At 44.8% G+C, this 14,978-nt stretch overlaps 1 protein-coding gene across 2 annotated transcripts in view; it reads right to left on the reverse strand.

The window, feature by feature from the left end:
- Positions 1-14,978, reverse strand: part of Srgap1 (SLIT-ROBO Rho GTPase activating protein 1) — a 258,469-nt gene that overhangs the window by 135,721 nt on the left and 107,770 nt on the right. For both annotated transcript variants that reach the window (XM_076920365.1, XM_076920366.1), the window contains exons 2-3: positions 10,961-11,156; positions 5,828-5,990 (exon numbers count right to left, since the gene is read on the reverse strand). In XM_076920365.1, the coding sequence (XP_076776480.1) occupies positions 5,828-5,990; positions 10,961-11,156 (359 nt within the window). The remainder of the gene's footprint in view (positions 1-5,827; positions 5,991-10,960; positions 11,157-14,978) is intronic.

Here is a 14,978-nt window from a genome sequence, read left to right on the forward strand (position 1 = left end):
AAAAAAATATGACTATGAAATGCATTGGCAGTTTTCATTTGCAATACTTCAAAATGTATAGGTTTTAAAAAATAGCTGTTTGTGCATGCGTGCCTGTGTGTGTGTGTGTGGGTGCTGTCGCATACAAACCACAGCGAGCATATGGAGGTCAAAGGGCCAATGTGTGGGAGTTCTCATTCCACCATGTAGGCTCTGGGGACTGAACTGTTTCTTTATTAGGTTGTAAGCCTATTCTTTAACAGCTGAGCCCCGTCTCCAGCCTTGAACTCAGTTTCATCAGGCTTAGCCGCAAACACCTTTATCTGCTGAGCCATCCCATCAGCCCCTCAGGGACTTTTTCTCAAAACAAGGTCAGAGCCTCAGAGACTGGCAGTACACCCGTGGTTTGTATGTATTTTTATTTTTTTTTAATTAACTTCAACTAAAACATCTGTTTGGACAAGTGACTTCTTTTAAAATGTTCCCTTTGGCAGCCCCGCTTTATCCCCACGAAATGTCTCTGTCCTTCATACTGAAGTGTAGAAATAGATACAGCTTACTTTGATAGAAGCAAAATGAAAGACTATGGATCTTAGCCGTCATCTCCCCCTCCTGTCAGATTAAGTCACGCCATCTTCGATGGCCAAACTTGCCTAAGGATTCAGATCTCTGGGTCTGAATCTGATAACCCATGGTCTTAGGCCAGAGGAGGGTTATTCTTAGTGGCCTGAGGCCAATCTCAGCTGCTTTAGGGTGGATGACTGACATGTTTGCTGCCTCCATCCACAGATAATTTTTGTCAGGCTTTAAAAAAATTTTTTTTCATTATGTCTGTTCTCCGATGATTCCATGTGAGATGTAGAGTACACTTACTCTTTCCACCCCTCCTCCACCCTACGGTCCCTCCACACATTCACGTCCTTTTGTGATCCACTGAGTTTAACCACATGCTGGAGCATGGGTTTAGAACTGCCCTTTGGAGCCTGGTGGGCCCACCTATGGGTACCTGACTGAAGACAAGGCCTCCCCCCCCCCCAGAATTCCCAGTAGCCCATTGTTCAGCAGGGAGTGGTAGATCTCTGGAATGCAGGACTAACAGGCCCAGCCTACAGCACCTTCTGCAGCAGTGGGATGACTGATTGCAAGGGTGTGTGTGTCTTATGCAGGCAACCACAGCAGGCGCTGTGTGTCCGTGAGTATGACAGCTTTGTCCCCTCAAAAGTCGCTGTTACAAAGAAGTCTTCCCCAGCCTCTGGTTCTTAAAATATTTCTGCCCTGCCTCTCATTGTGTTCCTGGAGCCTTGGGAGGGGTGGTGGTGGTGGTGGTGTTTATGTTTCATTCAGAGCTGAGTACTCCAGCATCAATTAATTAGTCTCTGTACTTGGAACAGCTGTGAGTCTCTGTCTTCGCCATCCAGCAAAAGAAGCTTTTCTCTGATGAAGACTGGGAGCCACGGTTGCAGTAACCCCCGGGTTCCAGGACTAACGCTATCTAACTATGTGGGGCATCTCCCTTCTTCTTATTTTTTTTTAAACTTATATTTTTTAATTAGCTAACACGGCACTAGATTTTTCATACAATTGTGGGTTTTGACCAACCCTCTCGTACTGCAGTCTCCTCTTCCTCAGCCCCAACGCTCAGGCCTGGTGAAACCTTCCCACTCCTACCCCTTCTCCCTAAGGCAACCCCCACCCCCATCCAGTGTCCCTTTCCTTGCTTCCCAGATTCAGAAGGCACTACAAGTTGGTTACACAAATCTAAAGTGATTCAAAATGAGGCTATCACACGAGAGGCAGCACATGGCGTTTGTCTTTCTGCACCTGGTTAACCTCCTGGAATAGATCCATTTTTCCAGTTCCATCCCACTTATTTGCAAATTTCATTTGCCTTTGCATGTGAAAAAAATTCTACCGCATGCACGTATAGTGTTTTTATTATTCGATCTTCAGTTGATAGACACCAAGGCTAATTCCATTCCCTAGTATGGTGAATAGAGCTGCAAGAATTATGGGCAAGCAAGTGCCTCTGTGTTAGCACACACAGACCTTCTGGTCTCTCAGTCTATGCTCAGGGGTAGAATAGATTTTTTGCAGGAGAGGAGGAATACAGCCAACCTAAAAACCTAATCTCAAAAGTGTTTGACCAAATCAACCAATTATTAGCACCCCCACCCCTGGAAAAAAAAAAAACCAAGAAAGTCTGAAGTAGCTACAAGCCACCTAACACCTATGAGCAAAGACAAGAATGCACAGAAAGCATTTCTCCTCTGCTTACTTCCCTGAGCATATTCTTCCATCACCCCAAAATGTGGCTTACAGATAGTATCTGTCCTCTCCAGGAGTTGTGGGGTTCCGTGAGCTGGGGCACAGTGCTTGGCACCCTTTATGCTAGCTTCATATAGAACTGCTTCTATAACCACTTCTGAGTCAAGTCCATGTACAAGGACTTTTACGACTGCTCTGATCTAATGAAGAACTAGGTCTCTATGTTGTTCCCTACCACTCTGCATCGAGTTGGAAACTCCTACAGAGTCGTCTTGATAATTATATCCATTTGGATATAAAAGCATTCTTGCAATCACCTGCTCCGAAGTCTTGATTCGACAGAACAGTTTGGATAAAAGGCTTCTGCCTCTGATTACGTTTAAGAGGCCAGTTCTATCAAGCACACAGTATCTATGCAGATCTCCATAAAGATAGGGGATACTCTGAAAAAATGAGGACACTCTAAACTCTCCCCCAAAGGCGCCACAGTTATTCCAAAGGCCACTTCAGGCTCACTGTGATGATTCCATTTTGATAAAGCATAGGCTGTTAAGACAATCTAGCACCGTAACATCGGAAAGTGAGCTGCAGAACTGGAAACTCAGTGCCTAAGAAAGAAAAAGCCAGATGTGGTGGGGGAGGTCTGTAATCGCAGCACCAGAGAGGCAGAGAGGAGAGAATCACACTCTGAGACAGCCCTGGCTCCCTAGCAAGACCAAAGTGAACACAGAATACAACGACTCAAAAGTAAGCAGAAAAAAAATTAAGTCTAGCAGTCCAAAGACCTGAGATTGGGACTGAGTGTGGCATCCTTGACTGCAGGTGGGCTGCGATGGGCTTGCACGTTTAATAGGCTGATAGTTCCTCAGCAAGCTCTGTCTTTGTGGTTGTAATGACTGAGTCTCTCCAGCTCATCCGCCATAATTGAGAGAGAAGGCTGTTCAGGGTGTATATAACACCCTCCCCGCAACAACGACATTTGTAGGAATCTACTGCATAGACGGTGAGCCTCAGCATCTAAATGAATAATGAATCCTGATAGCGAACAAGCGGCGTGTGTCTGCTTGCTTTTCTATTTACCGTGCATTCCCCAGATTGATCTTTACAAAAATTAGGAATTCATTTCCTCAGCTACTGGGAACACTGGCTGTGGGCTGTTGAGACTCACAGCTGATCCCTCCCTGGGAATGGCCTTTGAGAACTCCCTTCTGTCAAAGGAAGTAGCCTTTCCTAAGGGCACTCCAAGTTCAAGTGCTCCGAACCTGAAACCTAAGGCTCCCTGCTTGGATATGAGAGGACCCCAGAGGTTCTCTACACCCCAGAGCTCACAGTGGTTCAGGCTCTCCCTCTGCTCAACCTTGCTTTGTTCAGTGTTCAGTCTCAGGAAGAGCGGAGACAGGGCATTCTCTTGAATCTCCAGAACAATCTCCCAAGATCACAAAATGAAGCAGAAGAGTCAAACGCAGGTGACTATCATCCTTGTTTCTACAGCTTCATTAAGCTCTTGTCCTTGTCGTGAGAGGTCCCTCCTTATTTGGCCACCTTAGCTAGCCTCCACCCCTTCACCTGTTCTAATCTATCAAATGCCATCCAGTCCCATCAAACTCACTATCCCCCCCCCCACGTGTTCCTGCAGGCCCCCTTGTCTCTCCTCATCTCACGAACGTTCTTCCCCTCTTCATTTCCAGAGCCCCCTTTTGGAGGTTTTTCTGTCTCCTATGTTAAGTAAAGATTCCCATCCCCAGGCCTCCCGCAGTGGGCTGCACCTCTCTTTAGCTTGGGAGTGCGTGATTATTATCATGGGTTCCCTGCGAGCAGAGACCTGTCTTTTAACTGACTTTGACAGCCACACAGCTTACAGATGTTTGTTCAGTGGATGAATAAAACGAGGAGCTAGCCTTATAAGTCCTGAATCCTTGCCAATGCCCCCATGCTGGGGAAGCATCTTTTAGTAGTATCCAAATGTCCAAATGTAGGTTCGCTGCGACCTTCCTGAGACCAGCCTTTTTCCATCTTTGCAGATGCCTAGCACTTGGACCCCTGTATATGCTCATGGATACAACCACAGACTGATATATATATATATATATATATATAGATATAGATATAGATATAGATAGATATAGATATATAGATATATAGATATATGTATATATATATATATACATACACACACACACAAATTTTATTTAACATGTTAAGATATTTCTCTGCCTAGTCTTAGATCCAACACTGAAAGTTCTTTGTTTGAAACACTTCTCTCTCCCCCTCTCTCTATTGAACACTGCACACAGTGTCTTAGAACTCGCCAAATTCCATTTCTAGGTCAGAAATCAAATCTAATGTGGCTACATCAAGCACAGCTGAGCCGCCTTCCAGCTGGCCTCTGTGACACTACACCCTTGTTTTAAGAGGCCCCCTTTGAAACACAAATAAAGCCTGAATCGCCTGGGCACACTCCAACCCCCCCCTTCTCTGAAGCTAAAAAAAAATTACAGAAGAAAGGTCTGGGTATCAATCTAGGCGTGGAACACCATTAACACGAAGCTGAGAAGGTCTGTGGAAATTCATGCTCTCAACATAGAAACTGAAAGCTAGGCAAGGATCCTTTATACAGGAAATGTTCCAATTCCGTTATTGTTCTCCACAAAAAAATGTCCAAACTATGAAAGTACTTGCTGTGGGCTGACTGAAGCTATCAATGATATGAAGACTTAGAAGCCTAGGTTTTGTTGTTTTGTTTGTTTTTTCTGTAAATGGATTCAGGGAGAAGGAAGCTTTCTAACATATTAGACACTGAATTTTCTGGGCCCTGTGGAATTTTTGCTTTTCCCACCTTAGTCTCCCATAGTCTCTGAGGCTGAACTTTAAGGAGACAGACAGTGTGATAACATTTTTTTCTGGGAGGGCCACACACGTGATGTGCTTTACAAGCTGGGTCATGTGTGAGCCAGGAAAGAAGAACGTGAGGCCCTTCTGTCTAAGTGTGGTTCTTTTCTAAGGGTAGGGGTCAGAGGAAACTTGCAGGTACTTAAAAATATATTTTTATTATTTTAAGTAAGTGTGTGTGTGTTTGTTTATGGGTATGAATGTAAGTGCTTACGGAGGGCAGAGGCATCAGGTCCCCTGTAGCTGGACATACAGACAGCTGTAGGCTGCCTAGCGTGGGTACTAGAAGCAAACTTGGGTCCTTTAAGTATAAGCTACCTAGTGTAAGTTCTTAACCGCTGACCTGTCTCTCCAGCACCCTGCAGGTACCCATCACCAAAATATTTCTTTTGCTCATGTTCTTCAGCTAAAATATTCATTAATTTGCTGAATATAAATAAGTATGTCTAGTAGACTGTAATGTATACCTTAAAACGTACACACACACACACACACACACACACACACACACACACACACACACACACGGGCAAACACATACACCCCACGAGCATACAGTGTAAGTACACGCACTCAGGTTTCATCCTCTAATTTGTGTCTCTAGGATAGTCACGCCTTTAACTCTCCTCTCCTGTGCGGCTGTAGGCAGGGTGGTTATCTGGAAGTACACTGAGACAGGGTGTACGGAGTCTACCTTTTTAAACATCCGGGTGGAATCCTCACTTAACTGCATGAGCCGCATAATAACATTGTTCAGGTAGATGTCACTCAAGGTGGCGTGGTCTTTGCTCTCTCTCCTCACTTGGTTCAGGAGCAAATACCAGCAGTTCACTGGAGACAACAGGTTCTGGTCTTTCCTGAGAGATAAAGAAGAACAGGATTACCACGGGATCAGCCTAGAGAGGTGGCTCATGCACTTGGAGGAGCAGTGACGAATGGGGCTGCCACTGTTCATTGTGGTCTAAGCATTTCTTAGATCAGGGCATGCCGTAGCCTGCAGGGATCCTGCAACTTACCAGGCTTGGCAAGAAAACTTGGCTCAAAAACCATGGTACAGCCTCCTGCCCCTGACCAGGGCCCCAGGAACCCAACCTAGACAGTGCTTAGGCAGCCCCCAGGTTTAGCCCCCCCCCCCCCCCCCAGGAAAGCACTTGTGTTTACATGAAAATCTATTGGCTACTGTCTCACACACAGACTGGTCTGCTGCAGCTCACAAAGTCTGCTTTGAGTGTTCAGCCTACTGCTGGAAAAGAAATTTGGCTAAGACACTTTCCACAGAATACAAATTGGAAAGTTATTTATTAATCCCTGGATGCATAGACTCCAGCCTCCAAAAGCCACTCCTGGAGAATCTGAGCTTTATGGTATTGTCTCGAGGCTTATGAGTAGAACCCAAAAGTCTTCGGGCTCGCGGCCTGTCACACGTCCCGATGAAACTCACAGAGCTGTCTCAGATTCATAAATGATCCTGGTTTATTCTAGACGATAAAAACACACGAACTGCAAAGCACACAAACTTAAACACAGATACATATATATAGTCAAAGCCAACTCCATCCCAACACAGTAAGCAACCAAAACGTCACTGCCTGAAAATAAAAATTAAAAGCACAATTTGTTGTTGTCGACTATAAAAAAAAAAAAAAAAAAAAAAAAAAAAAAAAAAAAAAAAAAAACCCTAACCCATGAAACGGCAAAGTGGCAGTGTTTCTCCTAACCCTGGCAAAGAATGTAATCCGATGTGGGGTTTTATTCATTTTTCTTCTTTTTAATTTGCATGTGTACACGAGTGGGGAAGGGTGGGGGGACAGGGAAGAGAGTACACGTGTTGTGGCATGGGTGTAGAGGTCTGAGGCCAACCTGCAACGTGGGCCCTCATCTTCCACATTGTTTGAATAGGGGCCTCACTATTTATCACTGTCTGCCAGGCTACTGGCCTTTAAAGTAATAAAGATTCTCTTATCTCTGCGTCTTGTCTTCTTGCGGGAGTGCAGGGTTTACAGATACATATGTGCTGCTATACACAGGGTCTGGGATGGGGATGCAGGACACCGGCAAGCCCTTCTTCACTCACTGAGCCAACTCTTCAGTAAGATGCAATATTTTATTAGTCACAAACATTTATGACTGAACATTAAAGTCAGGGGGAACAAAAAGAACATCACGTCTTTCTACCGCTCAGATTCTACAGTTACTATTGCACTCAATCTGGGCAGCTGAGTCAGGAGGGTGAAGAGTTTAAGGGCAGGCTAGCCCATGCAGCAAGTTCAAGGCCCCATGTTAAAAACAAATACAAAGAAAATATTCACCACCCCAAACACCTACATAGAGTTACAATTTATGTCTAAAAGAAAAAGCAAGCCAGATCAGAACCAGAAAGGGGCCCAGGAAGGAATCCCCTTGCGCCCTGGAATTCTAGCCCTGACCTGAGACATTTTCTTTTTTCTCTGAACCATCAGGAAGGAATGTTGTGTGTATGGCAGAGGTGTAGAGCCTTTCAACTGACACCCTCTGTCTCGTCAGCCCTGGAAGCAAGTGCTACTGCGTTCATCTGAACTATGCTTATCCTTTGTCCTGAGGTGCTCATAAATTCCTTGAGAATATTTTATGCATCTCTGTGTTCTCAGTGTCCACTCAGACGAAAAGCGACAAGTAGTACTTCACCTAGTGGATAAAACACATTATCATCATTGCCTTGCTGTTAGTGCCAACCGTAATATCAATAATAATATGGTAATAATAGCAGCTATCATTTACTGAGTGAGAAGCAGTAGGCAGGGTGAGGCATAGGACTTTAAGCCAGGCTTGGAGGTACAGGCTGGCAATCCTAGCAACTTGGGAGGCTAAGGCAGGAAGACAACCAATCGCAAGCCAGCCTGGATAACTTGGAGAGATCTTGTCTCAAATTTGCATAAATATTAATGAAAGGCTGTGGGTGGTTCTTGCCCTAGGTTCTCATCTCAGCTCCTACTCTTTTTCTGTGTGGTCGTGGGACAACACTACTAATCTCTCTGTACTTCAGACTCTTTGTACAATGGATAAATAGCATAACCTGTTTCGTGAGGTCATCACGAAGACCACTTGGGTGCCTATCTGTGTTTAAACGTTTGCCGTCATGCCTCAGGCGCATAGTAAGTGCTGAGCATATAAAGTTAGCGATTTTTGTTCGGAGGCTGCTCTGATCAAGACTTAACATTAACTCTATTTAATCCTTACCACAGCCACTCACTTTGTCCTGACTGTCAACAGGTGAGCTCTAAAGCTTACCAAAGATTGGATAAGGACCAGAGTGAGTATCAGAGTGAGTCTTTGTATCGGAGGCTGATCCAAGCCTTGCTCTTTTTATTTGCAGTAGTGACTTTAGGCTAAGGACTGTTTGCACAGATACTGTCTTCAAACTGAGTAAAAACAGGCTCCAAGTTCTAGCTTCGAGAAGCCTGAGCATCACTCTGCTAAAGACTCATTTGCCCGGAAAAAAGGAGAAGAAATGCTATGCGCATGCGTACACACATGCACAAGCCAGTTTCCAGTCACCATGAGGACTTTGCCACTTATAAAGGGTCATGAGCTCCCACGCCTCCTGTCAGAAAAACCAAAGCTCTGAGAAGGTACAAAATGACACAGTCATGCAATAGTCATTATTCAGACCCAGGTCTGGCTGGCTTGTTAATGAAGCTGGGTTTTAAGTTTCTGATCCATTTAGAATCCATTTATCTGCAGCTCTACATTCAATAATGAAGAATGCTCAAGTGAAAGGCAATTTGAAGCTGCATGCATACATATTTGATTGCATGTAGTCGAAGGGGCACATGCCCATGGGGATCAGAAAACAACCTTTGGTAGCTTATTTTCTTTCTACCATGTGAGTTCTGGGAATTGAACTCAGGTCATCGGGCTTGGCCTCCACCTACTAGGCCATCTCGCTAACCTGGCTACTCTCCCTTTAAACAGGCTCCAAGGTCATGAGAAGGTTTGGAGTGGAACTTCAAGATCAGTGAGAAGAAAGAGGCCTGGTTCTCAGTAGCATCCCCAGTCCCTAGGCTGAGCAGGAGAGTCTCTTTGTTGTCCTGTGTGGGAGGGTAGCTGGGCCTCTATCACTGGGGTGGGCTATCCTCTGGAACTAGAGCAAAAGGAAGAGAGGCGTACAGCGGTAACTTTGTCTTCATCTTTATCTGTACATATCTTCATCTTGTGTAGACCTCATTCTGCAGGATTAAGGGATGGGTACCTTTGAACAATATGCAAACCTTCACTTCTCTTGCCTTTCCTTTTGACCATGGAAGCATCCCTTGCCTCCCTATGAATCCAGGTGCATCATGAGGGCATCAGTTATATTGTAACCATCATTGCTGAATTGAAATGGCAACACTGTTTCCAGATTCCTGGCCCATTGTGCTTTTTGAAACAATAGCCCACGTTACCATTTTACTTGTATATTGGGTATCCGCCCCTCTCTCTAGGGAGGCTAAGACCACAAGGCCACACACCATGTGACCCTTGGTGTTCTCCCTTCATAGTTATCTTCTTGTAGCTGACAACCTTGCCCATCACTTTATTGAAGGTGTGGGCAGGTCAACTTAAAATGCCTCAGAGGTTCCTATGTCTGCAGGACAAAGGCCAAACTGCCCACAAAGACATGTAAGAGTCTGTGGTGTGCTCCAGTTAGTGTCTGTGGCCACACTGCCCATCCAATTACAGCATACTCTCAAAGAACTACTATTTTACAAACCTTGGCTTACAACCTCTCCCTTTTGGTCCTAAACCATGAGGCTCCCCTCTTCAGTCCCCTTTCAGAGTCAGCTAGTCAGTATGTGTCCACTTACCGATCACTCCTCTTGGGGCTTTACATTATAAAGAAAGTCTCATGAACAGAACACCTGTATGTTTTTTCTAATTTAATGAAGTACATTAATGGCTAAAGTTTAGCTGTGCTCACCCATAAGCTATTACTGAAAGTGTTTTAAAAATTTTTTATTATAATTACTACAGATATGTTGGGTGAAGGTGGGGCATGCTCTCCAGGAACACTAAACCCAAACAAAAGTTATTACTTATTCACACGCACACACACACACACACACACACACACACACACACACACACACACACAAATTTAAGAGTGCTGCAGGCCTATAATCCTGGTACATGGCAGGCAGGGCTGTCACAAGTACCAAGCTAGCCTAGGCTACAGAGTGAGACCTGGCTTTTAAGAAATGGAAAAAAATAAAGAAGAGGAGGAGAAAGAAGAGAAGGAAGAAGAAAATAATCTTGAGGCTTTTGTTTAAAACAGCTACTTTAAACTCACCCTCTCAAATGTCTACTATGGCTGATATCAACCCCTTTTCTTTAGTTGGGAATTTTATAAATTTTGGTTTAAAATATAAACTTATGTCTATGTAGCTTAATTGGGAATGGAGAAAGCCTGTTAGATTTATGGGGACATGTTTGCCAATAACTTCATACACAAAAGAGGAAATGTCTAGACCCAAAGAGGTCTGGAGAAAAGACAAGGTAGCCATCACCTTGGAAAGATGAATCTGAATCAAGTCTCTCTCCATCTGTCCATCTGTCCATCTGTCTGTCTCTCCATCCATCCTTCCCTCCTTCCCTATCTCCCTCCTTTCCTTCCCCCACCCCTCTCTCACTCCCCCACCCCAACCTGCATCCCAGGTATTGAACCAATAGCTCAAGTCTTCCTCCCCACCTTCCATTTTCCTTCCCTCCTCTCCCCACCTGACCCCAGGCATTGAACCTATGACCTCAATGCATGCTAGCCAAACCCTGGGCCCCTAGGGCAATGCCCACAGCTCAAAACAGCCCTTCGTACTTGAACTGTTGATGGTCCTTAGTGCTTCTTGTTTTGGCCATGAACCTTTCTGCCAGCTTCTCCAGGTTCCGAGAATATTCTGTCTCAATTTCGGCTTTTTTCCGGAAGAAATCTTGGAGGTCCTGGAGCAGCTGAACTCGCATCTCCGTCTGCTGCTCCAGGCATTTTTGTTGCTCTACCAGCTGGGCTCGGATTTCTGAGGAAAGACAAGAATCCCCTGGTGATGTCATGGAAGTGACCAAGATATGCAAACAGGCAAGGCATGCAGAGCGACTCCTATCACACAGGTGGCCATGTATACGGCCTCTGCTGGAGTCTTGCACCCAGGTTGGCTTTTACTTTTTAATATTATATTCATTTATTCACCACAATTCTGTGTATGCATGCATGTAGGCACATGTGCAAGACAGACTGGGTGCTGAAACCAGAGGACAGCCTGTAGGAGTTGGTTCTGTCCCTCCTCCATGTAAGTCTAAGAGATTGAACTCAGACCATCAGCTTGCACCTTTACCCACTGAGCCACTGGCCCTTGGATGTTTTATTTTAAAACATGTACTGGCCTTCTTCTTTTAAAAAAATGACAGGGATTGAAGGGAAAATATAGCAAATTTTAATAGAAATATGTCTCACACTTGTAATAATACCACAAACACACATTGAGTCATGAGAGAAATTATGCCTTTCAGATAATTCCAAATGCTGGGTGCTGTTGGTATCACAGTGCATTATAAAACGTTCAGTGGTGTTTTACATTAACTCTCCCTTTTAAGCTTGCTTAGAAAGAAATGGGCACCGTCTCTTCTAGACATTGGAGCTATGAAACACTTGTCAGTTGGCACATGCAGAGACTGACATCTGGCAATTTTTATACAGGGCATACTCTCCTCATTTGTAAAACACTTAGCTTCAGGGTTTATAGGCATACCAGACCTAAAAATAACTTCTCTCTATATCCAAATAATCCATTCATAACCAGGCGGCCCACAGACTCCAACTTAGTATTCTATTCACAACACCAAGGCTGCTCTCTCAGACTTGACTTGGTATACACTGCTCAAACTGGCACCTTTACTGACACACATAATCCTGAGACTCCTTGATGGTTTTAATCCACTAGGAGAATGGAGGATGTACATCTGTGAATTCAGAGAAAGCACAAAGCAAACACAGAGGATGCAGAACTATTTGTAAGTGCTGGCTGCGGAGAAAGCCGTGTCTGGAAAAACAAGTCACACTAAGTATACACCGCTGTCCCAAGGGCTAAGGCTAACTTCCAAAGACAAGAAGAATATTCTCAGTGGAGAAGCTCTGTGTTGCTCCTCCTGCCCTCCACCCCCATGTTCACACCTTTGCCCTAAAAGAGGCCAGCAGCCTAGCTCAATGGCGACAGAGGAATCCTGTCCCAAAAGCACTATCTTCCGAGTCGACTCCCCTGCAGACAGAGTGGATGGCAGATTTGATCCTCTTGGTCACACTCATTAACAGCTGGGTGGTTAAGGTGGGAGTGGAAAAGCAGGTCAGGAAACTTGCTGACTTGACTAATACTGAATTATAATAATATTTACTCCCTTTACCACCTGCCTCACAAAGAGTAAGTTCGGGTCTAAGAGCAAAGCAAGCACTTTAAGAAGCACTTGGTAAGTGGGGCTCCCCGGGGACCCCTGACTCTGCTTTGTGAGTCTGACCAATGGAACACTTCGTGCTGTCTTCCCATGTGTCTGGTAGTTTGGAGCAGTTGTCCGAAGCCCCAGCTATAGCTTGGCAGAGAAGCCTAACGAGGTCTGTCCTGGGGTCTGCTACACTCCAGGCAATACTATTTCTGGGGTCCCTTGGCAAAAGCAAGGAGGTGGTTCCCTCAGGTTCTCTTGAGGTTGAGGGATCCCGTTCTGAACCTCAAGGAAATGTGGCTGTCACTGGAGAAAAATGCGTCACCAACAGGCTTTTAACTACGAGGAAGGGCATCTGGTTCACAGTCGATCAAAGGAAGTGGTTTCCGATGTAGTATTATAATCAGCATGGCTGCCAAACGTTTTCTCCTAAAAATACATAGTTGTTTCTGTTTTATGAAGAAGGAAAACAAACAACAACAAAACCCAAGGATACAATATGGGCATTTCTCATTCAGGAATTCCAGTAAATCTTTTGAAATGAAGTGATTTTTAAAAATTATTTATTATTATTTAGCAAATCCTGCTGTGCTAAGAGAATATGAGGCAATTATCTTAGGAGGACCAGCTGATCCTCCCCACCCCAACCTCCTCTCACCTTAGTATCCAAGAAGAAATAGAAGTAGCTTCACTACAAGTCTCATCAGAGTTACCAGCAGTAAATGTGAGTCTTAGTTCTGTACCAAGTAATACGAGCTCCTTCCCAACCCGAGATTCCAGTAAGGCCCTTCTTAGCAGATCTCTTGGGTCAGTCTTGATGGGGATCATTATTTCCAGATTCAAGGGTCACTTGAATGTACCTGAACACGTCGTTGTTGAGCGTGAATCTTAGGCTAAGCTGAGCCCCAAGCTCTGGACGCTCATCTTCTTCTGGTACCACACAGGAGCCATACAGTGCCAAAGGCGGTTTGTAACAAAGGGAGGGAGAACCGTGGACTATAAAGCTCTGGGAGACATGATGTCTCAAATAATAAAGGAGACTCCAAGACACATAGTTATACCCAGCTGGAAGTAGACGGACACCACGTCCTACATGGTGGAAGGTATGCTTGCAAATCATACACCGGACGGGGGATTTGTATGTAGCTTATGCAAAGAACTCATCTAACTCAACAATAAAACAAAAAAAATTGCAACAACATGGGTGAAGGATCTTAGTCGATGTCCCTCCCAGGATGATGAAAAAGTGGGCCAATGGACTATTAAAAACTGTCAAACTTCATCAGCTACCAGGGGATGAAGAGTGAAAGCAGAGCGGACGCCCTGATACCAGTTGTCGGGACTCTACCAACAGTGAGAGCTAAGGATATTGGAGACAGGACAGAGAAACTAGAATCCTTACATGCTGCCATCAGAAGTCTTAATATTTTTAGTCACACTGCAGAATATCCTGGCGCTTCCTTAAAGGTTAAACAGAATTACCACACTATTCAGCATTTCTACTTCTGGATACATATAGTGAGAAGCGAAAATATATTTCCATGTACATGAGCATGCATACAGCAGTGTACATGAGCGTGCATATAACAGTGTACATGAGTGTATATACAGCAGTGTACATGAGTGTGCATACAGCAGTGTACATGAGTGTATATACAGCAGTGTACATGAGCGTGCATACAGCAGTGTACATGAGCGTGCATACAGCAGTGTACATGAGTGTGCATACAGCAGTGTACATGAGTGTGGATACAGCAGTGTACATGAGCGTGCATACAGCCGTACTGTTAGCAAAGGGGAGATGAAGAGATAAACCTATCTGTTCTTGAGGGGACAAAGTGTGGCACAGCTCTACAACAGAATATTGTCTGATAATTAAAACGATGAAGAACTGGCTTATGCTATGGTGAACCTCCAACATGTAAACTTACTGCAGCCTGGCGGGCAGAGTGCTCGCCTGTCACACATAAAGCCTGGATCTGAGCTCCAGTACTGCATACACTGAGTAGTGCCACAGACCTGTCATCCCAGGACTTGGGAAGCAGAGGGAGGAGGGCCAGGAGACAAGGTCATCCTCAGCTACGGAGCAAACCTGAAGCTCGTCTGAATCACATGAGACCCCGTCTCGAAAAAGAGAAGCAACAACAGATCTAAAAGCTTCACTCATGTGAAGTGTCTGGGATGAGTCATTCATGCAGGCAGAGGTAGCTGTGTTTTCCCGGGGGTGGGGTGGGGGTTGGGAGACTTGGAGGTCATAGGAAGTGGCTGCTGTTGGGTGTGAGCTTCTTCCAGGATGGTGAAAAGGACTAAAAATTCAACAGAACAGTTGATGCAGCATGGTTGTGAAACTCTGAATATACTAAAACCTGCCGGGTTAGTGAACAGCATATGCAAATTATATCTTAAAACCA

This window comes from Arvicanthis niloticus, chromosome 22, assembly GCF_011762505.2.
Source record: "Arvicanthis niloticus isolate mArvNil1 chromosome 22, mArvNil1.pat.X, whole genome shotgun sequence".
In the NCBI taxonomy this organism is placed as follows: Eukaryota; Metazoa; Chordata; class Mammalia; order Rodentia; family Muridae; genus Arvicanthis; species Arvicanthis niloticus.